The 23,797-nt window shown below is 30.4% G+C and overlaps 1 protein-coding gene across 1 annotated transcript; it reads right to left on the bottom strand.

Moving 5' to 3' along the window:
- Positions 1 to 9,236: 9,236 nt before the first annotated feature.
- LOC114750888 (MADS-box protein JOINTLESS-like) lies at positions 9,237 to 18,152 on the bottom strand. The gene is made up of 9 exons (XM_028939527.1): positions 17,969 to 18,152; positions 15,940 to 16,021; positions 15,078 to 15,136; positions 14,875 to 14,974; positions 10,982 to 11,023; positions 10,191 to 10,259; positions 10,069 to 10,107; positions 9,918 to 9,973; positions 9,237 to 9,255 (listed from the first exon to the last, which is right to left on the bottom strand). The coding sequence occupies exons 1-9, from the start codon at positions 18,148 to 18,150 to the stop codon at positions 9,237 to 9,239; spliced, it is 648 nt and encodes a 215-aa protein (XP_028795360.1). The 5' UTR covers positions 18,151 to 18,152.
- Between the last annotated feature and the right edge of the window lie 5,645 nt (positions 18,153 to 23,797).

Raw genomic sequence — 23,797 nt, 5'->3', positions numbered from 1 at the left:
TTGAATATTGTAGGCTTCTAGCTGTTGTCCTCCTTTTATCTTCTCAGCTTTGGTGGTTCCCACGTTAATGGCATTTCAAAGGAAATTGATATATGCGCCTTTTCCTTTTATGGGCAAGTTGATGTGTTCCCTGTAGCCACCACTTCTATTACATTTTCTTCTATTTCCCGTTTTACACAATTGGCCGTCATAAATCTTTCTGGCTTAGTTTTATAAAGGGAAAGTAAAGGTAAGCTTGTTAACTACGAGAACTTTGGTTTATGCCTTTTCCTCGTTTTTTTTCCCAGTTAAGCATGAAAGGAATTATTTCAGATCATGTTGAGTAGACATATAATCTGATGAGTAATTTCAAGTGACTACCTTGACATGGGTTGTTCAAAGTGATCTTAATCCAAGATCTCAAATTATCAAAGAAATCATAAGAAATTTTGACAGACAATATCCTAAAACAAACAACCGGAGAAAAAGGGCAGTTAACAAAAAAAATATGTAGTAAAGATTCCTCTTCTTCATAACCAAATAAACAGAGATCCGAGACATGAAGATGGTGTAGTATTAGAAGAATATCATCAGAAGGCAAATTTTCCAATTTATTCATGAGAAATTATTACAAGATTATCATGGTAATTATTTTTATCTTTATCTCTCATTCAAATGCATTTTTTTTAAAATGTATAAATACTAAAGAGAATGGTAGTTATTAGTCAAGGATTGCATAAAAAATTTAATACTTCCTCCAATTCTCAATATATACAAGAACTATTTCATTTAAGGCATCATATTTGTACCATTTAAATATGAATTTGAATGGTTCAGATTTAATTTCTTCTTAATTTCTGTTATTTGTTATTAGCTAACATCATCATTTTGCTTTCTATTTTAATTTCATTTTAGACTTAGAAGACTCTAATAATAAAACTTGTTTTTAATAAAGTCCCATCATTAATAGGACTTAAGTAAGGCAAATTTACCTATATATTGCAAATAGTTAAAAAAAAAATACCCAAATCTTATAAAATAAAAAGTATTTATTAAAATGTTACACTTGAAATCGTTCATACAAAAAAACGATTCTAAATTTGTGAAGAAGTTGTTCTTAGATTTTAACTTAAATATTAACTTTTTTTGTTAAGTTGAAAAGCTAAAATCATTCACTTGGTGAACGAGTTTCCCATTCTTTCCTCTTTTTTTCCTGTCCTGTCTCTTACTTTTTATTTTTTCCCCTTTCTCTCCCATCCCACTCTCCCACATTTAGATAAAATGAATAAATGAGGTATGAAAATAACAAAATATGAAGATTCATAAGATAAAGGATTAAAAAAATATAAAAATGTAAAAATCAGAAAAACAATCAAAAAATATTTATCAATTTTTTAAATCAATTTATTTAACTTATACATTAAAATATAATTTAATATTACATATGAGTATTTTAAGAAAATCAAATCATATTTGTTATAATTAATTAATTAGGTAATAGATGTTAGTTGTCACCCCACTATTATTGTCTTTTTCAGGGTAACAGAGTAAACATGGACTTGCTAATGTCACTTTCAGCACCTGTATAGGATCCTCGTATTGTGATATATTTATTTGAAACTTTTTCACACTATAATATTTTGACCTTTTTCTTTTCTTTTCCGTCTAATTTTTTGTAGTGTATGGCTTAATCTATAAGCCTCATGTGATCTTCATTTGAACGTTCATGAGTTGAAATAACTGTGTCTGGTCCCCATGTCAGATCTTTTTAAGGTGAGAGAGAGAGAGAGAGTCCTTTCCTCATCACATTTATATTTATAGTTACTAGTTAAGAGTTAATATCATGAATTTTCTTCCACCAAAAAAATGTCCCCGTAATCTAATTCATTAAAAATAGTTAGAAATATTTTCCAAAAAAATCAGAAATAGTATTTATTAAATAAATTTTAATTTATTATTTTCTTTAGTTCAAAATATAAGAACCATTTTATAGTATAATTTACACTATAAAATTAGGTTTATATTTAGGATCGGAGGAATCTAGCTAGTTACTTACCTTTTGGTAAATCTTATTTTGGTAGTACTCATCTGATCCTTAATATAAGATTTATTTAATTAATTTGATTAGATTAAGGAAGTTAGGTAAGTTAGTTAATTATAAGGAATATGACATGTTTTTCATAAAACATCATAATCATCTTCCTTAATATCCTCTCTCTCTTCTACTTGATTATGGTTGAGGAAAATTCACAAGGATAATTTAGAAAAAATTTATAAATATGAGAAATAGGTCTTATATTTAAGACTAAAATTAACTCAATAATTAGGCCATATATTAAGAACCGGAGGAGTATCATCTATTTGAGCATACTGAAATAGAAAATATAAGGAAAAATTACATGCAGATCCCATAGAAGATAATTAATTTTGAAAAGGTCCCTAAAAATCCCCAAATGCTTCCTAAGTCCCCAGGGACCTTAGAGCAAAAAATTTAACTTGTGGAATTACCTACTTGCCTTCACCGAATAACAACATGCACAGCTACAATCACAACCTACACAGCAGCCAATCACAACCTACATTTAAGTCATTCACAACATGCACAGCAGCCAATCACAACTCACACTCAACGAATGACAACATGCACAGCATACAATCACAACCTAGACAGCAACCAATCACAACCTTTTCCATCAGTGAGGGCAAGTAGGTAATTTCACAATTTTAATTTTTGCTCTGAAGTCCCTTGGAACTTAGGAAGCATTTGGGAATTTTGAGGGATTTTTTCAGAATTAATTGTCTTCTATGAGACCTGTGTGTGATTTTTCCAAAATATAATAACATGATATTGTTATGTTGATTATGAATAACATGTGTGTAGGTAGAGAGGGAGGGAGTACGCAATTCATTTTTATGCAATAAAATTTTAATGTTCTAATGGGAAGGATTTTTTTTTTTTGGTCCAACTAATGAGAAGGACTTTAGTAAGATAGTAAATCTTGATTAAAGAAAAAAGGTTTTCGGACGAGTTCTTCAAGGAAAAGAGAAATAATTACATCAAAAATTTTTTTCTTTTCTTTTTTTAAAAAAGAGTGCTAGGGAGCGAGAATGACGTGATTATATATTTGTGATAGATTATCTCCACCAAAAGCAGCAAAGCTACCAGTACGAGAGTACATCAATGTCAGTGACGAGTACATCTGCGCTCTTCCAAATAATAATTCACCACCATAGGTAAAAAAATAATTACAATATTATATTATCAATAAATTCTTGCATGCGCCTGCTGCACCGCCTCATTTGTGACCTGACCAATCAGAATATGTTTCAATTAAAATATTACTTCCAATCTTAATTATAAAAACTAATTGAATAATTTAAAGATATTAAAAAAATAAATTAAATTAGTTATTTACAATAAATAGGTGTTGTCTTTTTTAAAATATTTTTACATTAAGTGTATTGATTAGAACTATCGTTATTAAAAGGACTATTTTGAAAAATATATATAAATATAAGAGATAAAATAGATTAAAATATTATATTTAGGATTAAAATAAAAGTCAAATGAGATCTTGTATTAAGAATCAGAGGTAGTAATAATTACAGGGAAAGACTCGGCGATTTCAACTTCCGTTAAGAAATTTCAAAATTTCCATCGAAGAACCCTAACCTCTACACTGCAGCCAACGCTTTTCTTCGTCCGTGAAGCTCCGCCGCTGCAGCCAACACTCTTCTTCGTCCATGGAGCTCTGCCGCTCAACGCACTCGCCGTCGATTATTTAGGGAATTGGTTGTCGGCCTCGCCTTTGCCGGCAACTACGTCAGCCCAAAGGTTCCCTTCTCTTCCTCTCCTCTATTCTTTTTCCAATCCAACCTCACGCCAATCCCTTCCTAAATTATCCGCAGGATATTGTCGTTGAAGGATTGAAGGCCACAAGATTAGGACCATTAGTGTCTGTGGTGAAGTTGAATGAGGAATCGATGATGGTGCTTTTTTTTTTTTTTGACCAAAAGTGATGGTGCGTTCTAACTCATTAGCAATGGAAGGCCACAGTATTCTCTTCCATTATTTTCTTCGATTTCAATTTGTTTATATTTGTTTTAATTTACTAGTTTATTAAGTTATGTTGTTTCTACCTAAAACTTCTTGATTATTTTATAATTTTACAGATCTAGTATTCAATCAAATGTTGATGATGGATAACCAACCTCTAGTCTTTGATATTCAATTTGGTCATTCCCCAATTTACGACCTTTCGGTGAAATTCAGCTAATGGCACATTCTTGAACATATGGGAAAAAAGCTTTATAAAAATGATTTGAAAATGCCTCATCATGTTCTGTGTCAATGCTGCTGATCATTTTTTTTTTAATTGTTTGTGCACTGCAAATGATATTGTTGCTTTAAATGCAGGAGGTATGATGCAGCAATTGTTTGGATTAGATTGAAACTTTGGGGGCAAGATTATGGGACGAGATGGACAGAGGAAAATGACCGAAATGGTTCAAGGCTTCTCCTCAGCTGCTGTAGGAGTGAAGGATTGATTTAGTGTTTTCATTATTTTAGTAGGGATGAACGTGATTCTGCACATTTGGTTGGTTTGCTTTGCAAATGCTGTATTGCATGGTTCTAGTCCTTCAAGATCATTGTATGGTTGATCATATGTATTTTGTAACATGACAAAGTTAATTCAATTAATTGAAATGTTGCTTTGCTCTCCCGATTTGACACGAGATGAATTTCTGTGCAGTTATTCCCTTCACTTTTGGAACTCTTTGTTATGCATTTTGGCATAACTATTTGGAAGAAGAATCAACTATCTGAACACCAACAAAGGCATTCCATTGAAACAATCAACTGTCATGTTACTGCACCAATTTAATGGCATTCAATTGAAACATGACATACATGCATGAAACATTTTTGGACAGCAAGTTACATATACTAAATAGCGGCAACCTATACCAACGAACTAACTAGTCAGCACCAAACTCATCTAAGTCAAACTGAAGTCATTATCCCCTTCAATTCTCAAAAGCTTTCCACATCAAAATCACATTGTTAGCCATTATGCCTCCCGTAATGAAAGATTTCAGCAAGGCCACGTCCTCCTCTCACCTACCCAGCTTGCCATGATGCATATAATTCTCCTCCCTTGAAGTTTCATACCTACACGAAACCATAATGCCAATGCCACATTTTGATGAGGTGACCAAAAGAAGTTTAACACTGATTGTTAATTACAATGAAAAAGCAAAGGCTGTCAAGCCAGAAAGCCATACAGACACTAGCTAGGTAAGTTTCTTTATGATCTTCATAGACAACTCACTCCAATGGAATTTAGGCCTACAAATTCTGCAAAGAGTCAGAAACAGAATAATCAAAATTCCCGAAAAAAATTATCACCAGTCTTGACAACCATGACAACCACATCATATAATATTTTGGAACAACCCACCTCGTATTTTCAAAAGCAAGAGGAATTTATGTGCTTGAAGTATGAGATCAAAAACAATCTATGCGTGCAAGTTGGATAGAAATTATTACAAACATAAGTAAAATGATTTAACATAAACAAAACAAGGTAGCTGAAATTACAAATATAGTTAAACTCACCATCCATGAAGATGCCTTGTAGAAGATATAAACAATGATATTGATTCAAGGCCCCAGTAATCTACAAATATTCAACAGCATTTTGGACCGGCAAAATACAAATACTTGGAAAAATAATAAATAAACTGAATCAAATGCGTTGATGATAGGTAGGATTTGTCTTATTGTATCTCAATTCATTATCAATTAAGTCAAATAACAAACATCTCTTCTCAAGTGAAACCCCAAGAATCATAGTGAAATGATTTTTATCGACAGAGGCTCTGGTGATTGCAAGGTTCAAACTTTTGAATTGAAGACACAGGGACCGTAAAAGTGTTCTTAAAAGCTCCAAAAATTGATTTTAAGTTAGGGTTTTGGGCTTCAAAAATGATTTCATTACTTATTTGTAACCATAAATCATAGCTTACCAGCAGCAAATCGAAGCAAAACATGATCAGAAGAGGATTGTCAAGAGACCTTCAGCTTTCAGAGCTCAAACTTCATCTCTAATTTATAAGACAGCCACCAGGAAGAGGAAGATAAGGATAAATAGCCTCTTGTTCAATCAAAAATAAGAGAAAAAGGAAGGCACATATTAACTTACCCACCAGGAAGAGCTCAAGCTTCGTCTCAAGTCACCAGGAAGAGAGCAATCATCATTGAATGTAGAGATTAGGGTTCTTCTATGGGAATTTTCTGATGCAAGTTGGAAGCCCCGAGTTTAACTTATAATTATATTTTAATTAAAATCTTAACAATTAGAGATGACCTAGCAGCCACCTAATAAATTAAAATGTGGTTACTTGTTTTATTCTAATTGGCCAGAGCATAGATGAGGTGGTGTACCCAAGAATTCCTCTTATATTATCATCAAAATCCATATGAGTAACATTAAACTAATTTTTCTTCCTATTTTGGGGAGACACAATCAAGGTGTATATTTACTTCTGATACACAAATGCCATATATGAATAAGATGCATATACAGTGATGTACATATAAACATATGTATGGATGTATGTATATTCAACACGTCAACATTTTCATTTCTTAAAGAGTATAAGATATGATACTTCTAGGATGCGTTTATATATTCATGAAAAAATTTATAAAGCAAACAAAAAATATAGTTGGAATTCAAACAAATGTAGACTACAATATAGTCCTTTGTTACTACTGAATACCAAAAATTACATAATTTAATATAAGAACAAGTTTGGAGTTTAAATTTTATCCTAAATATAAAATTTCAATTTATTTTGTTTCTTAAATTTATAATTTTTCCCCCAAAATATTCTTAGGGAGTTCCTATCAAAAGGTAATTCAAATATATTCTTCTAGTTCTAAATATAAGATCTATTTCTTAGTGTAACCTATTTCGTAGTATAATTTACACTACAAAATACATCTTATATTTAAAACAAGAGGATTATATAATTAAAAATGATAGTTTAAAAAAAATCAAGGCGCATTTATTATAAATAATAAACTTGACTAATTTTTTTAATATTTGTAAGTTAGTTGTCTAGTTCTTCCATTAAAAAAATGGAGGTAATCAATCTCTTTTTGGAGCCTTTTGAAGTAGTTTATAAATAAAATTTTAATCGTGATTGATGAAATACAAGATAAATATATGAGAGAAGTTTTATTATATGAATTGTGCTTATAGGTTATTTTAAACCCATCTTCCCTTGCTTGATGTCTATGCAAGCAAACATAATTCCGTGCATCCCCCCTTTTTGCCAGCTAATTCCATGCATTTCCGCTTATTCTTTTCCCTCCTATATAAAATGACAAGCTTTAACATCATAATCTTTAGCTTGGGTAAAAAAAAAAAACATCATAATCTTTAGCAGAATTTAATTTCTGTATAAAAATGTCTTGAAGTATCCACTAAGATTCTAGGAGTAGCCGACATGTATAAAAAATTTTAAATTTTTTCTTAAAAAAGTATTTCAATTTCAATAGTATGTATGTGCTCCCTTGATCCTATAACTGTATGAATATTAAGAAAATTAATTAAATTAATTATTTATAATAAATAGGTGTTGTCTTTCCTACAATATCATTATTAATCATGTGTATTGAAACTACTACCTCTGATCCTTAATATAAGATCTCATTTGATTTTTATTTTGGTCCTCATTATAAGACTCCAATCTACTTTGTCTCTCATATTTATGCATTTTTTCCAAGATAGTCCTTCTAATAATGGTAGTTCTAGCCAATACACTTGATTAGCAAAGATATTTTAGGAAAGATAACATCTATTTATTACAAATAACTAACTTAACTTATTTTCTTGATCTCCTCAAATTAGTCAACTAGCTCTTATAATTAGGACCGGAGGTAGTATCATTTAATATAAATTCTTTAACACATGCAATCAATATAAGGATTACTTTGAAGAAAAAAAGGACAAATATGTGAAATGAGGTGGATTTATATCTTATATTTAAGATTAAATTAAATTTCCCATCAACTTTTATATTAAGGACGGGAAATAGTATAAAGTATTGTGGTGTATGATTATCTGGTATAATACAATACAAATACATCAAACAATTTGAAGTATTGATGCTTCATTGGAGTGCTCTTTTAATTTACTCAGAGTACAAAAGGCAAACGATAGACCGTTCCCAATTATGTTACTACATGTACAATGTTGACATCTAAACTCACAATCACTTGATTAAATATTTTGGCCAATTTTACTATTTATAAATTATACCCTATGTAACCTATTACTTCGTAATCAGAAAAAGTAATCCAGCAAAAATGTAAAAACAATTGTTGTATAATTATTTTATTTTATTTTTTATAAAGAATACGGGCTAGATATGCATCCGAATATGTAATAATTAGTGGCTTTAAGGAATGACTCAAAACAATGGTAAACTGCCTTAATGGTAATAATGTCACCTTTAGATAAAGTTTTGAGTTTGAGTTGAGTGTTGATATTGCGGTGGGTGTGTGTGTGTGGTGTTTGAATTGTATAAACCAAACAAAAAAGGGAAGGCACTAAAATAAGAGAACCTAAAAAGGAATTATAATATATATATTTTAAATAAAAAACTGTCAAATATAGTTACTTTATTTGAAAGCTTTTCTTATGTGAAACACCGATCAAGGCAAATGACCTGCCCAACAATTAATCAACCCTATCTATTTGACAAGTATTTATGATTTTACTTTTCAAGTGGGATTGAACACTTCTCTATATTATATAGAGACAATTATAATAAAGTCTTAAAATAAATTACTAGGAAGTCTTTGAAACTTATCTTTGTAGCCTGTTTTGCTATTACTAGAACTTTTGGTTGATCGGATAATTATCTTAATAATTATCCCTATTATATATTGTCAAGAGCAGTTAAATTATACAGTAAATAATGAACATTGGTTGATCGGATGGGTTACTACTATTTTTATTTTCTTCATGAATAATAATAAAAAACAGCACAGTTCCACCGCTTCACTGCAGCCCAGGAACAGCTAAGTTGAAACAACTACACACAGCTATACACTTCCATTATTGTACAACCACTATGCATAAATTTAAAATCTAGCACTGTGCTTTTCAGGCAAGAATGTTTTTCACAAAACTTAAAAAAAAAAAAGATCTACTGCGCTTCTTCCTTCAGAAGCTTTAATTTCATTCAGGAAACAGTAACCTGCGATTCAGTAAATAAAATAACGATTAATGAAACTTGATAATCTTAATTGTTGAGAGTTTTAGACTAATCAAACTCACCCACATGGATTGCAAATCATTCATGTAAGCCACAGGACTTAAACACTAAAAACTACATCGTCATGGACAACTACTACATTAATGAGGTTAACAATATCATATCAAATGTACATAGACACGCAAATGTAGGAAGTTGGAGTACTAACAAGTTGTAAAAAGTGAAGCTTATCTAGAGCACTTGACCCGTTCAAAGCATAATCTAATAAAATGATCTTAAATATATATAAGTACTAGATAATTAATTTACAGTTATTGAGAATGATTAACGAGGTTTGTTATCTATAATAAATGTGTTAGTTTACCTAAAACACCAGATTCATTCATTTGCATTGAAAATTACCGTCATCAATAAACAAATAAAAGTAAAAAGCCCTTTAGTATTGCAACCAACATGATTGTTTAAAAAAGAATTATAAATTTGTAAAATAAAATGGATTTAGGACTTACAGTTAAAACCTAAACCATGCTCTTAACTAACTTCCATATTTAGGACCAAATACTTTTGAGGGAGCAAAATAACTAATCTACAGTAACCGGAGATAAAACACAGCTCTCTCATCAGTGGCGTTTATAGCAAATTACCTTGTTGTGGGAGGCGCGTCTGATGGCTGATCTTGTTCATCCTCAAGCCATCGGGCCTATGAACACATAATTTCATTTCCCAGTTCGATACAATTCCCAGATCAGTACTGACAAAAACAAAGACCATAAGAATATGAAACCTGTTCATTACCTGATCTAATCTCTGGTTTTCTTCCATGGATTTGGTGAACTGGATTGGCATTAAGTTTAAAAACATGGAAAGTGAGACATTATATTATCACTATGAAGACACATTAATGAGAAATTAATTGCCAAGAGAATTAGTGACAAGAATCTGACAACCTTCTTTAGCCTCTGGTTTTCTTCCTTGAGTCCGTCTTCCTTTATTGACGTCAAAATTAAAACGCATTATTAAAACAAATATGAGACATGAATGAAGACTCACAACGTGCTACAAAGATTAACAAATATTTTATTAATGTAAGATGTTACTATAACTAAAATATGGGATGGAGGAAGTGCCTTAGACATTACTACATTGCATATTATATTACCACAAGACATTAAATGCTGTAAATATAAACTCAAAGTTATGGTTAAACTTAATCAGATGTGCTAAGTTCATTTTGTGTGTGTGTTTAAGTTGTTGACATTGGTAAGTATAGACTTTTTGATAAAGTTGTGTGTTTAAAATTCGAAAAAAAAAATCTGCTTTAGTTCTGTACGAGTTTATGTATGTTGAATTTACATGTCTTTAATTTGAGGCATGTCGTTTGTGGTTTTTTGTAATCTCTATTAACTATGGGCTTATTTAAAGGCTCACGGAAATTACTCACTCCATTCCTTTTTGACGGTCACTTTTTAAGAAAATTCTTGTTTATATTTATCTGTCATTATAAAATTTGAAGATAAAAATAATTACTATTTTCTTCATTCTACCCTTGTATTTACTAACTTCAGAATTCCAAAGGCAGCATTAATTACTAAAATAAAAGGTTAAGTTAGGAGGAATTAATTCTGATCAATACTTTCTCATTATAACGCTGAGGAAAAGGCTGAATATAATGCATAGGATTCTTTTGATAAACAAACATAACGCTAACCTTTTTCTTTAGAACACTGATCTCCTGCTCAAATACTTTGACCTGAAACATATAGAATTAGTTTCTATCTGTTCTAAATATTGCAAGCTGCGTTTTACCCATACCATGGAATCGAAGAACAGATAGAAAGAACAAACGCATCATAACAGTTTACTATCGCTAAATAGTACAGAAACAAATGAAAAAAAAGAAGAGGCAACGTTATAGTGAACAGCAAACAGTATCAATAAACTCTAATCTTTATAACATAGTGAATAACATTGCATATCATCTCTCCAAAAAATGCCTTTTTGAATCAAACCCATATGAAGCTCGGAAAAGCAAGAAGCCTCAGGCAAGCCACTTACAATTCTTAATTGTCTAGCTAGCACATGTTTAGGTTAAATTTCATTCTTGAATTGACGAAAAATAGGGGGGAAAAAAAACTAAATTTTAAATTGGCGAGGGTAGTCAAACCAAAGCGTGTCATCTGTATAATCTTACAAGTAATAGTTAGCAGGAATATTGTATCCAATGAAGAGGCTAGTTGGGAATGGAATATTAACAAGGGAGCCATTCTTATTTGAATCCCTATAGACTGAGTTTGACAATAGGCAAGCCACGCCAACCTCCATTGTCAAGTCCATATTCTTTCTCATTTTCCTCACCTAGTGAAAGAAGTACCACAGGATCAACAGTTCTTCAGCCTGAAGATCCTCTAGTGAAATACCGCTAAAAATTTCAAATGTTTACTAAAAGCAAATTTATGCATTTTGTAGTTTTTCTGTGTATGTTTCAAACGCCAACACCCAACTTCTTTAGAAGCAATAGAAAAATTTGAGTGGCAAAGTGCTACGACGGAGGAGATTCAAGCATCCATAAAACTCAACATGCGTGGGAGTCAGATGTTCATGAAGGCCGAAATGTTATAAGGTCCCGAGGGGTAGAGCTGTTAGAGCCCAACACATTTAAACCCTTTTAAATTGATGACCAGCAGGCTTAACAATTAGGTCCCAAAATGAGTAAATGGGCTAAACGTTGGGCCCATTTGGGTCAAATAATTAAAAGGCCATCCCTTAAATATATGTTTTTAAATTATTCAACTACTAGAGACCAAGAGAGCTTCAGTCCTTCCATCCTCACACCAACTGCCTTCTGATCTCATTGTCAAGCTTCAACTCTTCAATCTTCCTTCAACTCTCAAAGTCTCACTTAGCTTGGTTGTTCTATGCGGGGTAAATTGTTTGTGGTTTTATCCTTTCCCATTCCTCTGCTGACAATGCAGTGTCATTGACTCCTTTCTCCTAGGTACTCCTTCCTTCCTCTTGTGCTTTACTCTACCCTACTCCTCTTGTTCTTTCATCTAACATGACTAATGTTTTGTTAACATAGAGAAATTATTATGAACTGGATCAGAGCATGTTTGAATCAATTATTTGTGCTTAATGTTAATTTTGTTTGTTCAAACATGCATGTATTTGTTTAGTTGCTGCTTGGCCAATATTAATTATGAATTAGGAGGATTGTGGTTTTCCTTGACAAAGGGAATCTTGATTATGAATATAGATTGGGAAAGTGGGATTAGATGTGTTCTAATTTGCCATTAGGATAAACATATAACTAGTGGACCCCATAAAATCATTAAAGAGTAACTTTGGATTTTATTGCCTCTGTAGTAATTATGCCGGGAATGGCATGTTTAAAACATTAAGAGAGGAGTATATGTGAATCAAGAGACATTAATAGCCACTAAAACTTCATATTAACTAAAAGGGATTACCATTATAGGGTATGTGGTTTTGGAACAAGAACATTACAATATGGTACAAAACAGTCCCCTCAACATTAGAATGTATAATAAGGGAAAGTAAGAGATTTACAAGAGATTAAACCATATCTTTCTACAAAAGATGTATTTTGATATATTTACCCCTTCATAAAAAAATATTTTAAAATATTAATCCTTTTACTAAGATGTTAGGTAGGAAAAAAGACATGAAACTAGACAAGTTTTTGTGTAGGCTTATAAGATTATTGATATAATCTTTATTTGGAACACTTGTTATTGTAAAACACATAGTGAGGAAATCTCTTATGAGTACAAGCCCAAAGGAGAGCTCAATCCCAAAAAACTAGTATATTAGAAGAAGAGTTCATTAAACTTGTAAACCACGCTACACTTGCAAGACTCCCCAATATGGGAATCACAACAAAATCCTTGATATTGTCAATTCTGCACAAGATAGCAATCCTACCCTTCTTATATGTCTGTCTTGTTTGCGTGCCTAGTTTATTTTATGTAATTTTATGTGATAAGTGTATCTGTACTCAAAGTTAGAGCCTTGAATAGTTAAATATTGCCTCTTTGGCAAAGAATTATACCCTTGTGGTAAAGAAACTTGAAGGCAGAGTCTGTATAGTAAGAAAGCCTTGTGGCTAAGAGATGTCTTTATGGCATAAAAAGCAGGATAGGTAAGGGGGAGAGTGCAGTGGTTCTCTAATAATGAATTCTAGGTGTTTGTGATATCATCTAATTAATATGTATGTCATCTTTTATATAGTGATTCATTTTATGTCATTATATATGTGTATTCCCTTCCTATTGGGATTTTCCCCAAAATATCATCCCATCTTGTCAACCCATACTTGGCGAAGTTAGTGGAACATACAATGACAGGCAAGTTGTCAATGAGTTTTGAGAAGAATAAAGAGGATCTAATTCAATTATGATTCAGTTACGTTTGGAATAATTAAGGGATGAAAAGCATCCCGTAATTGGGTGAGATTTATCAGGTTTCTCTTATTGGAGTTATAATGGTCAACCTAAGTCATATTTGGCATATTCGATAAATTATAGTTATAAATATATAAAATGATTTATGAACAGATATTTGAGAGGACTATGAATGATTTTCCTATATCTGTACCATTTGGATATATAGGATATGAGGATTATGAGACTGCTCATTATCAATTATAAAAGGAATGCGGATAAGGTTAGTTAGTGTCTTAAATCGGTCATTGTGAGCATTCTTTAATTTGTATCTTACACAGTGGAAGGGTCAAATGAGCATCAAACAGGAAAAATCATTTCCTATAACTAAAGGACATGTAGAGCATTAAAACTAGAATTTATTTAGGTTACGTCGATCCCTGTAGCAAGAGGCAAAGTTGAAACACAATACAAGAGAAAATGTTTAAATTATGCATTTTATTATGAGGATATAGTTGCTTTTTGATCCGCGATTTAAAATTATGTTCACAAAAGGGGGAAAGAATTATAGATCATTACTAACATTCTTTGGTGGAACCATGGATTAAGGTAGCCTTATGGTAGCCCCCACAAAAACAAAAAAAAGGTAGCCTCATGGTAGCCAAAAAACAAAGAACAAAAAGGTGGCAGTATAAAGAGACTTTAATTGACCTTTCTAATGATAAAAGAATAGGGAGATCTTGACCTTATCTAATTTTTATTTCATTCACTTCCTATTTTTTATGCCGCAATGAATATTTGAAATATAATATATAGTTTTGTCATTATAAAAGGGACAAATAGAATATTATGAGCTAAACAAGATGAATAACTGTCAAATTAGCCTCTGCATATGAGACAGTTATTTCAAAGGGAAAACAACAAGGACAAAAAAACATGTTGAATTTCAAAAAGACAAATAGGCCATGGTTACTATTCTTGTAATGGTTTGGACTACTCTTGTAATGACTTTAGCAAGTCAAAATCAATCAAAATCACTTAGCTGTCATTTTGAAATTCAACAGGTATTTTTTTTTTGTTACTTTTCCTCTTTCTCAAATAAGCCATTGTTTAATTGACAGTTGATAACTGTAATTTACGGGATAAAAAAATCATAAAATATTTCAATTTTTGTATTACTGTCATAAAAGGAAAAACAAACCTTTGCTTTTGAAACGCGATGCAAGCTTGTGCTAAGTAAATCTTCTAGCTTCCTCAGATCTTTTACAGACAGCCCTTGTAGATCTTCCCCATTGAGCTGTCTATTATTAGATGTGGAGCAACATATTTGAATCTATAATAAACACATTGTACATCCCCCATAATAAAATCTTTAACACCATTTAATAATGGTAATAGTAATACCTTATTTCAAGAGTCTTCTCTTCTATTTCCTTGTTTAGCTTAAAATATTCACCTTCAACCTGTCCAATTACCATATGCTTTCCACATTCAATGACAAAAGTTTTGGTATACTCCAAGCATTTTCATATTAGGTATGTATATGGCCCATCATACCCTTGAATAAAAAAAGAAGTAACTGTTGAATAATTATTGCAGTAATATAATATACTTCCTAAATATTAGCTAAGAGGTTTCTTTTGGTTCTAATTGAAGTAGACCTCTCATTTTTTATTCCAAATTTATAATTTTTCACGAAATTATCTCTATTTTTATAGGCATTAATATCCTTCTAGTAGAGGCAATCCTAATTACACAAATAAAAGGAGTTTTCGTCAATGAGTGTAGTTTCCAATGCCAGTGACTAGAGGGGATATTTCAGGATAACCAACACACATTTTTGAACAAATAACTAATTTAATTTTCTTAATATATGTAAATTACTTATCTAACTCGAATATTTAGGGTGAGGGAAGTATATTGTATTCCCCCTGATCCATATTATAAGACGTTTCTAACTAATTTCCAAGTCCTAATAAAAATAGTTAAAAGCATTAAATTTGTCATAAAATTTAAGAGATTTCTAATATTATCCTTATTAATCACACTAAATTCCAATATCATACTAATTTTTATTCTCTCTCACTATCCTTATAAAATATGGGCATATATGGGAAGAAATATTTAATGCTCATTGAAACTATCAAAATGTCTTATGACCAAAAATATTTTTGTAAGATTTTTTATATACACACACAGACAGAGATGGGAAAAAGAAAGATGAATCAAAACAGCAATAGATGTAGAGAGCAGAAGAAAATTATACCTGTAGCTCTTGAGATGGCTGGTATGACTTCACAAGGTTCACATCTGAGTATAGGTTTCTCCTTTCAATTACTTGCCTCGTGCTTAAAACAACAAAAATATTGAAAATTAAAATGGAAGTCATACTTTAAAACTATTTCTAACCGAATTATATAGCATAAATTATCATTTGATGAATTAAAATTATTTATCGAATTTAAATTTTAACGGAAGTCATACTTTTGCTGGGGGGAGGGGCACAATGGAAGTCATGGTTAAAATAAGTGAATTTAAATACAGCATTAAATTTGCTTATGTATTCAATCAGTCATGTATATATATACCAATGAATTTATTCTTAGTGGCTTCTATGGCCAAACATTACAGATGGGTGTTTTATTTAGAGATATATATGTGACAATAATGTGTAATATAATAGCATTTGTTTCATTAACCGACTCTTAACTCCAGATAGACTCATTCAAAATTATAACATTTAAATATTGCTATTAATGGATATCAAAATATGAAGACAATAGGAAAACGTCAAGAGCAATCTGTGATAAGTTGATAGCCTTACAAAACTTTTAGTATCTTCAAAGCAAAAGTGACCCGACTGTTCTAGTAGCATGTTCTCATAATCCTCTTTAAACTGTTTTAATCCACCTAATTAATCAATAAAAAATACAAAGAAAAAAAATTATGAACTAAAATTTAATTTGGGATGTTCTCTATTGCCCAAAAAAAGAAAACATCCCTGCCTCTTAAAAGTATGCCGTATTTGTACTTCTCTAGACCATTTAAATTAAACTAGAAGATTTAAATCTTCTTTTGATATTTTTTTATTTTGAAAGCAACATAGTAAAAAATATATATACAATTTTCCAACACCATTGAAAGTGAGTTTGAATAAAAATAGAATTAAAATAATAAGATAAAAACCGTCTCATATACAGCCTATATAGGACATGCAGTACCGCTTGAACAGCGTATTGTGGGCCTTTTTTTTTCCCCCTGTTTCCAAAAGAAATCAAAGACGAATACATTATTCTTGACATGTGAATAGCGTAGTTTCTTGTAGATTTTAAATAATTGATATAACTATATTGATCGTTATGGAAAGGATCATATTTTTTTTCCAGAGGAAAAATAGCATCTTGACATTAACAAAAGCCTCTGGAACTGAAGCAGCTTCATGGAATCTAATATTCCTCCATATATGTGTCGTTTTCGTTATTTTCAAACCACTATTTTGTACTGTTTTAAGTTTTAAACGTTGATTATTGTACATATTATTCACATCAACGTTGAACAAATTCCATAGTCTCTTCCAAGACTATCAAGATTTCAGTGTTCAAACTATTTTAGCAGCAACCTCAAGACATTGTGTAAAAAGTTAAAGGTATAAGCAAAACACAGTTATAATGAGATTACTCATTATTTTCAATTATACCCACATGATTAATTCTCAGATACACACATATATAAAAGCACACAAAAGGACTATATCACAACTTTTTGGTCAGGACGTCTAGTTCAAGTTTTCTTCTTACAGGAAGAGAAGTACTGTGTGGAAGCAACTTGAACCTAAATCATTTCAATTAGAGAGAGAGAGAGAGAGAGAGAGAAGATACCTTGTACTGGCACAACAGAAGGTAATTTTCGCCGAAACATGAACATGGTAATTGATGATCAAACAGATGAGATACAAAAATGCTGACACTTAAAAAAGAATAGACAAATGAATCATGGGTCAAACTTGGTATGCTAACAATCTGGATTCTAGGTTGAGTTATTGTGCTTTTTAGAGCCATTTCATGTGAAATCTCACTCTATCAAAACTGAAGGAGATTATATAGACAAATTTAGAAGAGAGCACAAATGAGACGAATAAAAGCATACGCTATCACAGCTTCTTTATCAACAAATAAAGATCAGGATTCCTTTTCCTCTAAACAAAAACGAAAATCCCAGACGTGATTAAAATTCAGATTGTTCTGATTCCTAGTGATAGAACACACATATACATTATATAGAGAGAGAAAAGATACCTTGTACTAGCATAATCAAAGAGTTTGCCCGAAGCTGAAAATACTAAGAGAGCAATCTCAGCATCACAGAGAGTTGACAGCTCCATAGCCTTCTTGAATAGACCTTTCCTTCTCTTTGAGAAAGCCACCTGCCTCGCAGCTACGTTCTCGATCTTCTTTATTGCTATCTTCCTTCTCGTCATTTCAACCACCCTCTCCTTCAAACTAAAACCAAGTTAAATCAAAGAGAGAGAATTAGGGAAATCTAAAGATTTAATCCAGTGTCAGACAAAAATTAATTACGCAGAAGAATATTATCTGTGTGTTAAACGAAAAAGACAAGCATAAAATGAAGAGAACTTGGATTGGGTGTAGGTGGAGAAACAAGATAAAAAGAGTTTGAGGCTTGGATAGGATAGATTAGGAAGGATAAGTGCAGATCTAAGTAAGAAATACAGAGAGAAGGGGAGGTTTCTTCTTGAGAAGGAGAGCGAAGTGTTGTTACCTGCAAGAATATTCTGAAATGTGATGACTGAAGAAAGGATGAAAGATAGAATCGTGGCGAGCAGGAAATTATTAAGGAGGAGACAGGCTTCCCTAAATTAAAAAAAAAAAAAAAAAGGAAAAAAGAAGAAACTCTTGCGGTGGGTAAATTGATTGCATTGATTGCAGCTTTATACATGGGCACACGCATTCGCCATTTAGTGCCACGAGTTTGGGATCACTAATTCACTAAAAAAAAAAAAAAAAGCTACCACTCTACTTCTCATGGAGAAATTTTTTTGTCAAAACATCGGTAATTTGTAGGGTATTTAACGATTATTTTCTAATTTTGTGAGATCTTATTTAATTTTTATTGAAAAAAGAGAAAAGAGAGATAACAGGTAAGAATGATTTCTAAATAAAGAGAAATATAAAATTTTAATGAGGGTGTGTTTGAAAAATTTTATCCATAAATACAGTGTTTGGTATGTGAGAATAAGTTATAAGTAACTTATAATAAAAACTCGAGTAGTATTATATTTTGAGACAAAATTCTTTTTACATATTTATTTTATATAATATAAAATTACTAAAAATAAATTGTGTTAAATTATATTTAGTATTTCAAAGTATTTTTTATGGTATTTAGTATCAAAAACTAATTTTTTTATATTCATTTAGCATTTTAAAGTATTTTTTTAGTAGCTCCTAATGTTCTAAAATAAATTTTAGTTCAATTTTGTCCCTAAAGCATTTTTCTAATAGCAAGTAGTACTCTCTACACTTATGATACTGAATATTACCAAAAATAGATCTTAATTACTTTAAGATACAATATGTTACTGAAAAATTGTTTTAGAGTGCTGGAGGAGGGAGTGAGGGAGGAGGTATTTGGTTATTCTTTGAGCACATTGTTCATCCCTCCTGTGCTATAGGATGCATTTTGAAAAATAAAAGTTTAAATTATAAGCTGCCTAGTAAGTGCAACGGCTCATATAAGAAGTTTTCTCCTTGTATGGCTGGAAAAATTCAAAATTCTGTCTATGTATAGAATTATGATGTCAAATAGATTCATAAAATCATCAAATCCATTAGACTATGATTTACATTAAATACTTTTTTCTTATTCTTTCTCAAAAAAAAAAAAATCACTCGTATTCGCAACCTCACGACTCAAGCTGGATAACTCTCAAATAACTCAAAGAAAAACAAAACCTTTAATTAGGCATTTTATTTCATTTATTGAGGGGTCTCTTCCCCTTTTCTTGTCTGTCTATTAAATTATAAGCTACCTGGTAATTGTTGAAATATTTTTAAAATGAAGAGATGTGTTTTTGAAAAATCATGTTCTTATGTAAATTTATTAAATTAATAGATTTATATGAGGGCTTATGTCTTCATATAAATTAATAAATTTATTTGAAGAGTTGTATTCTCACATAAATTAATATATTTATATGAAAAATTGTGTCTTTATATAAATTAATATATTTATATGAAAGGCTATGTAGGTAGTTACAATAATAAAAGACCCTACATATTAAATACATTTTATTTATTTAAATTATGTTAGTTCATGAACCAACATATGGGACTTGTATTTAATAAAGTATTATTTCAAAAGGCATCTCTTCAAGACATCATTCCGTGGTCTGTATAAACCCGTCACCATCACTTCATTTGGATACAACACAATTCAAACACAAAGATCAAACTCACTGCCTTTGTCTTTGAGTGAACGTAGAGATAGAGTCAAATTATCACCTTGTAAAGGCCATTGTTTTATTCGCTTGAATCTTGGAAGTGCAATCCATATTCAAGAGTTTTATTGTATCCTGAAAGAAATTTGCCAATCAACCCGACTTGCATCTTATAAGATAAGAATAGGTAGAAGCGAATTAAGCCTAAAGGAAAGTGCTGCCATACCTTGAAGACATCGTACACCACTTTCTTTTTCCTCTCTTCTTCTTTTACTCTTCACAAAACCATCCCTACCAGCAGTAATAATATAAGATGATTTTTTTTATTTTTATAATTTTAATAGCGACTTCATTTCTCTTTAATTTAATTGAAATGTTACAATATTTTCAAATCAATTAAAAATTTAACAACTTTTTTAATTTTTGATAAGAAAGTGGATAAATGACAAGATGGGAACACTTTGTCATTTGAGGGGGAAAAACTAATTATAATTCTTTCTAATTGATAATTATGTCAGATCATATTAACAATTAATATTAAATAAAGTGAGTATCAAAGTATGTATAAAACTATTAAAGTTATTAACAATTTTTAAATAAGATATCAAAATATTATTTTCTAAAAATCCCTCTAACAATTCATATATTTTTGTCCAATGTTGATGACTGAATATATTAAATTTTATTACGTTTGATGTACAGATATTTTCTTATTAGAAGCAATTCTATTTGAGATATTGGCAGACACTAAATGTTAGAAGACAGTGCTTTGAATATGATTATTTTTAATAGGAGAATACTGATGCCTAGAGGAAAAAAAATACCTTGATTCAAAAAGAAAATAACTTTAAAAAAATATCGAATATCTAGTTTTGAATGAATTCAATAATGTGTATTAGTTTTAAGAGATAGGATGAACGAAAAAATTTACCTATTATACTATCAAAAAGAAACACCAGGCACCGTAATAAAATGTCAGGGCTAAAAATACTCATTAATTTTTCAAAACGGGGCAAAAATGCTATTTTTGTTGACTACCCTTAACGTCCATCGCTTTTTCTTTTGTGAATCCCACTAAGCATACACGTGTTTCTTTCTCACTACTCACTTTGTCATCTACTTACACATTATCACACACCCTCACTTTTTCTTTTCATTTCTCTATCTCTCTCCTCCCCTCTCTTCTTTGCCTTTTATTTTCTCCAAAGTTGGACACACACAGTCATCGGAATCTAGAAGCCATGAACACTGGCATTGCTAACTTCCAATCCATTCTCGACAAACCTCTTAGTTAGCTCACCAATGAAGATTGTCACAAGTTCTGTCTTTCTTTCTCTCTCGCACATTTTTTATTTCACTACAAAAAAACAGCTCATTAGTGACAAAAAATTATTCCGTCGCTAATTTCTAACAGATTACCAATAAAAATTTCGTCACTAAATTTAGCAATGGATTAGTGACAAAATTTTTGTCCGTCGCTAATCCGTCAAAAAATCCGTCAGTAAATATTTAGTGACAGAATTTTTTTCATCAAAAAATTTTATTGCTAATTCCATCACTAAATTATTTGTCACAGAAGTTTTCATCACTAATTCCGTCACAATCCCGTCGCTAATTTTAAATTTCATTATTTTAGATTATAACCTTACAACAATTTATATAATAACGTGATTAAGAATATAATGATTTAAATATATTTTTAATTGTAAAATAAATTGATATATTTGTAGAGTTGGTGTTAATGAAGGTATCATCATCATTCATGTCATCATTAGGTACATATTGAGAATAGGAAGACAATTTCTTAGAAAACTTGTTTATATTTCATTAAAATCAATTCCTCTTGATTATTAATAATAATTAAAAATAATAAGAATATTAATAATTTTCTTATACAAACTGATACAAGAAAGAAATAATTTTATCATATGTACAATATATTGAAAGATATAATATATAATAGAAATTCAAACCAAAAAATGTATATGAACACAAACTAATATTGAAGTGAATTTTGAAATTCAATCATTAAATAATAAAATTTAATTGTGATATAATTAATACGGATAATATAGATTGGTTTTGGTCTTCTATGCAAAAATAAATGATATAAATAAAGAATTTTAAGAAAATAAATTACACAGGATATATACATATACAAGGAGGAGAATATTGTTTGTTATCATCTATTCAAATCATTTAATTTTTTAATAGAATAATTGATTAGATTTTATTATAGTAGTTATTTTTTGAATAACTAGATTTTTTTGCTAACTATAAATGGTTTTCATTAAATATATAAGACATATACAGATAATATAATATAATGTAATATATATATATATATATATAATTAAATTGGATATCTTATCAATGTTAATTAAAAAATAAATTTTAAGAAATATTTAAGAAAAAATTATTTATGATTTAAAATTCAAAATTAGTTTCATTGGAAATTAAAATTATATTAAAAATATTTTTTAAAATAAAACATTATAATATAAATAGTAAAAAATATTTAAAAATTATTTTGTCATTAAAATAGCTATGATAAAAATTATCATATAGTTTATTTTTAGTTTTTAATAATATATATGTATATAATATTGTTTGTGTAAAAGAATATTATATATATTTAATTTTGCATTGTAAGTCAATAGGTTTGTTGCAGCTCAACTGGTAAAGCCGTATGCACCCACAGATGAGGTCTCAGGTTCGAGCCATGGAGAAGTCACTTTGAGGAGGAATTATGTGGTGGTGACATGTGGTAGGCAGAGGTGAGGTGATAGTGACACGTGGCGATCATTGCTGAGGTGGTAAGGACACATGTTTAGAGGAGTTCTTTGCTAGGATTTAGAGGTTTTAAAGCTTAGGAGCTTTGAGCTTGAAGTTTGAAGGAGATTTGGAGCTTCATTTCTCATTTTTCTTGGTTTTCTTCTTCTCTTCTCATTTGTCTTTGTAATGGCTGAAAATACCCTTGTATTTGTGGCTCTTTACTGAACATGTGTAGCTTGAGTAGTCATTCTAAGATTATTTTGATTTATTGTATGGATTAAAACTTATTTTAACTCTTTCTTTAGTATTAATGATAATGTTATTTTGTTTTTACCTTGAGTTTAGTGCTTTCTTGTAATTGGCCACCACTTAAAGTGATTTGTTTAATTGGTTGAAATTGAGAAAGTTAAATTGATCTTTGATCTTGGGTAAAAACCTGCTATATTGAAAGTTTATTCTATTAAATGGATGGTTTGTTGATAGAATAGAGATATATCTATTAATCTAGCATTGGTCAAAACAAGATTTTGATTTTCAAAGTGTAATGTTGTCAACAAAAACAAGAGATTGTAAAAGTTTATTAAGATTACAAAATTTGGTTTTGACTTGACAAAGCTTAATTAACATTTGTGAACCTTAGACTGACTTAACTTATCATTAAAACACTAAATGAGAAGTTTTTAATCAAGTTTTATGAAATACAATAGTAAGAAATAATCCTAGATTCTTATTTGTCTCAAAGTTAAGTTATTAGCTTCGATTTTAAGCTTTATTTTCAAAGTACCTTTCTGAGACAACTTCATTTACACATTAATTTCACTTAACCTAATCATAAACACAATTGTGATTTTTAACTTGTCTGGCCTTAACCTCTAAGGGAACGATATTTTTT

This window comes from Neltuma alba, unplaced genomic scaffold (assembly GCF_004799145.2).
Source record: "Neltuma alba isolate B1F8T4 unplaced genomic scaffold, ASM479914v2 tig00006674_pilon, whole genome shotgun sequence".
NCBI lineage: Eukaryota > Viridiplantae > Streptophyta > Magnoliopsida > Fabales > Fabaceae > Neltuma > Neltuma alba.
This window is presented reverse-complemented; position numbering and strand designations above follow the sequence as displayed.

Coding starts and splice junctions, on each gene's coding strand:
- LOC114750888 (XM_028939527.1), bottom strand. CDS start 18,150: ATGACGAGAAGGAAGATAGCAATAAAGAAGATCGAGAACGTAGCTGCG. Junction 16,022..17,968: donor TTTGATTATGCTAGTACAAG/GTATCTTTTCTC, acceptor TGTTGTTTTAAG/CACGAGGCAAGTAATTGAAA. Junction 10,260..10,981: donor TCAGTGTTCTAAAGAAAAAG/GTTAGCGTTATG, acceptor ACGTCAATAAAG/GAAGACGGACTCAAGGAAGA.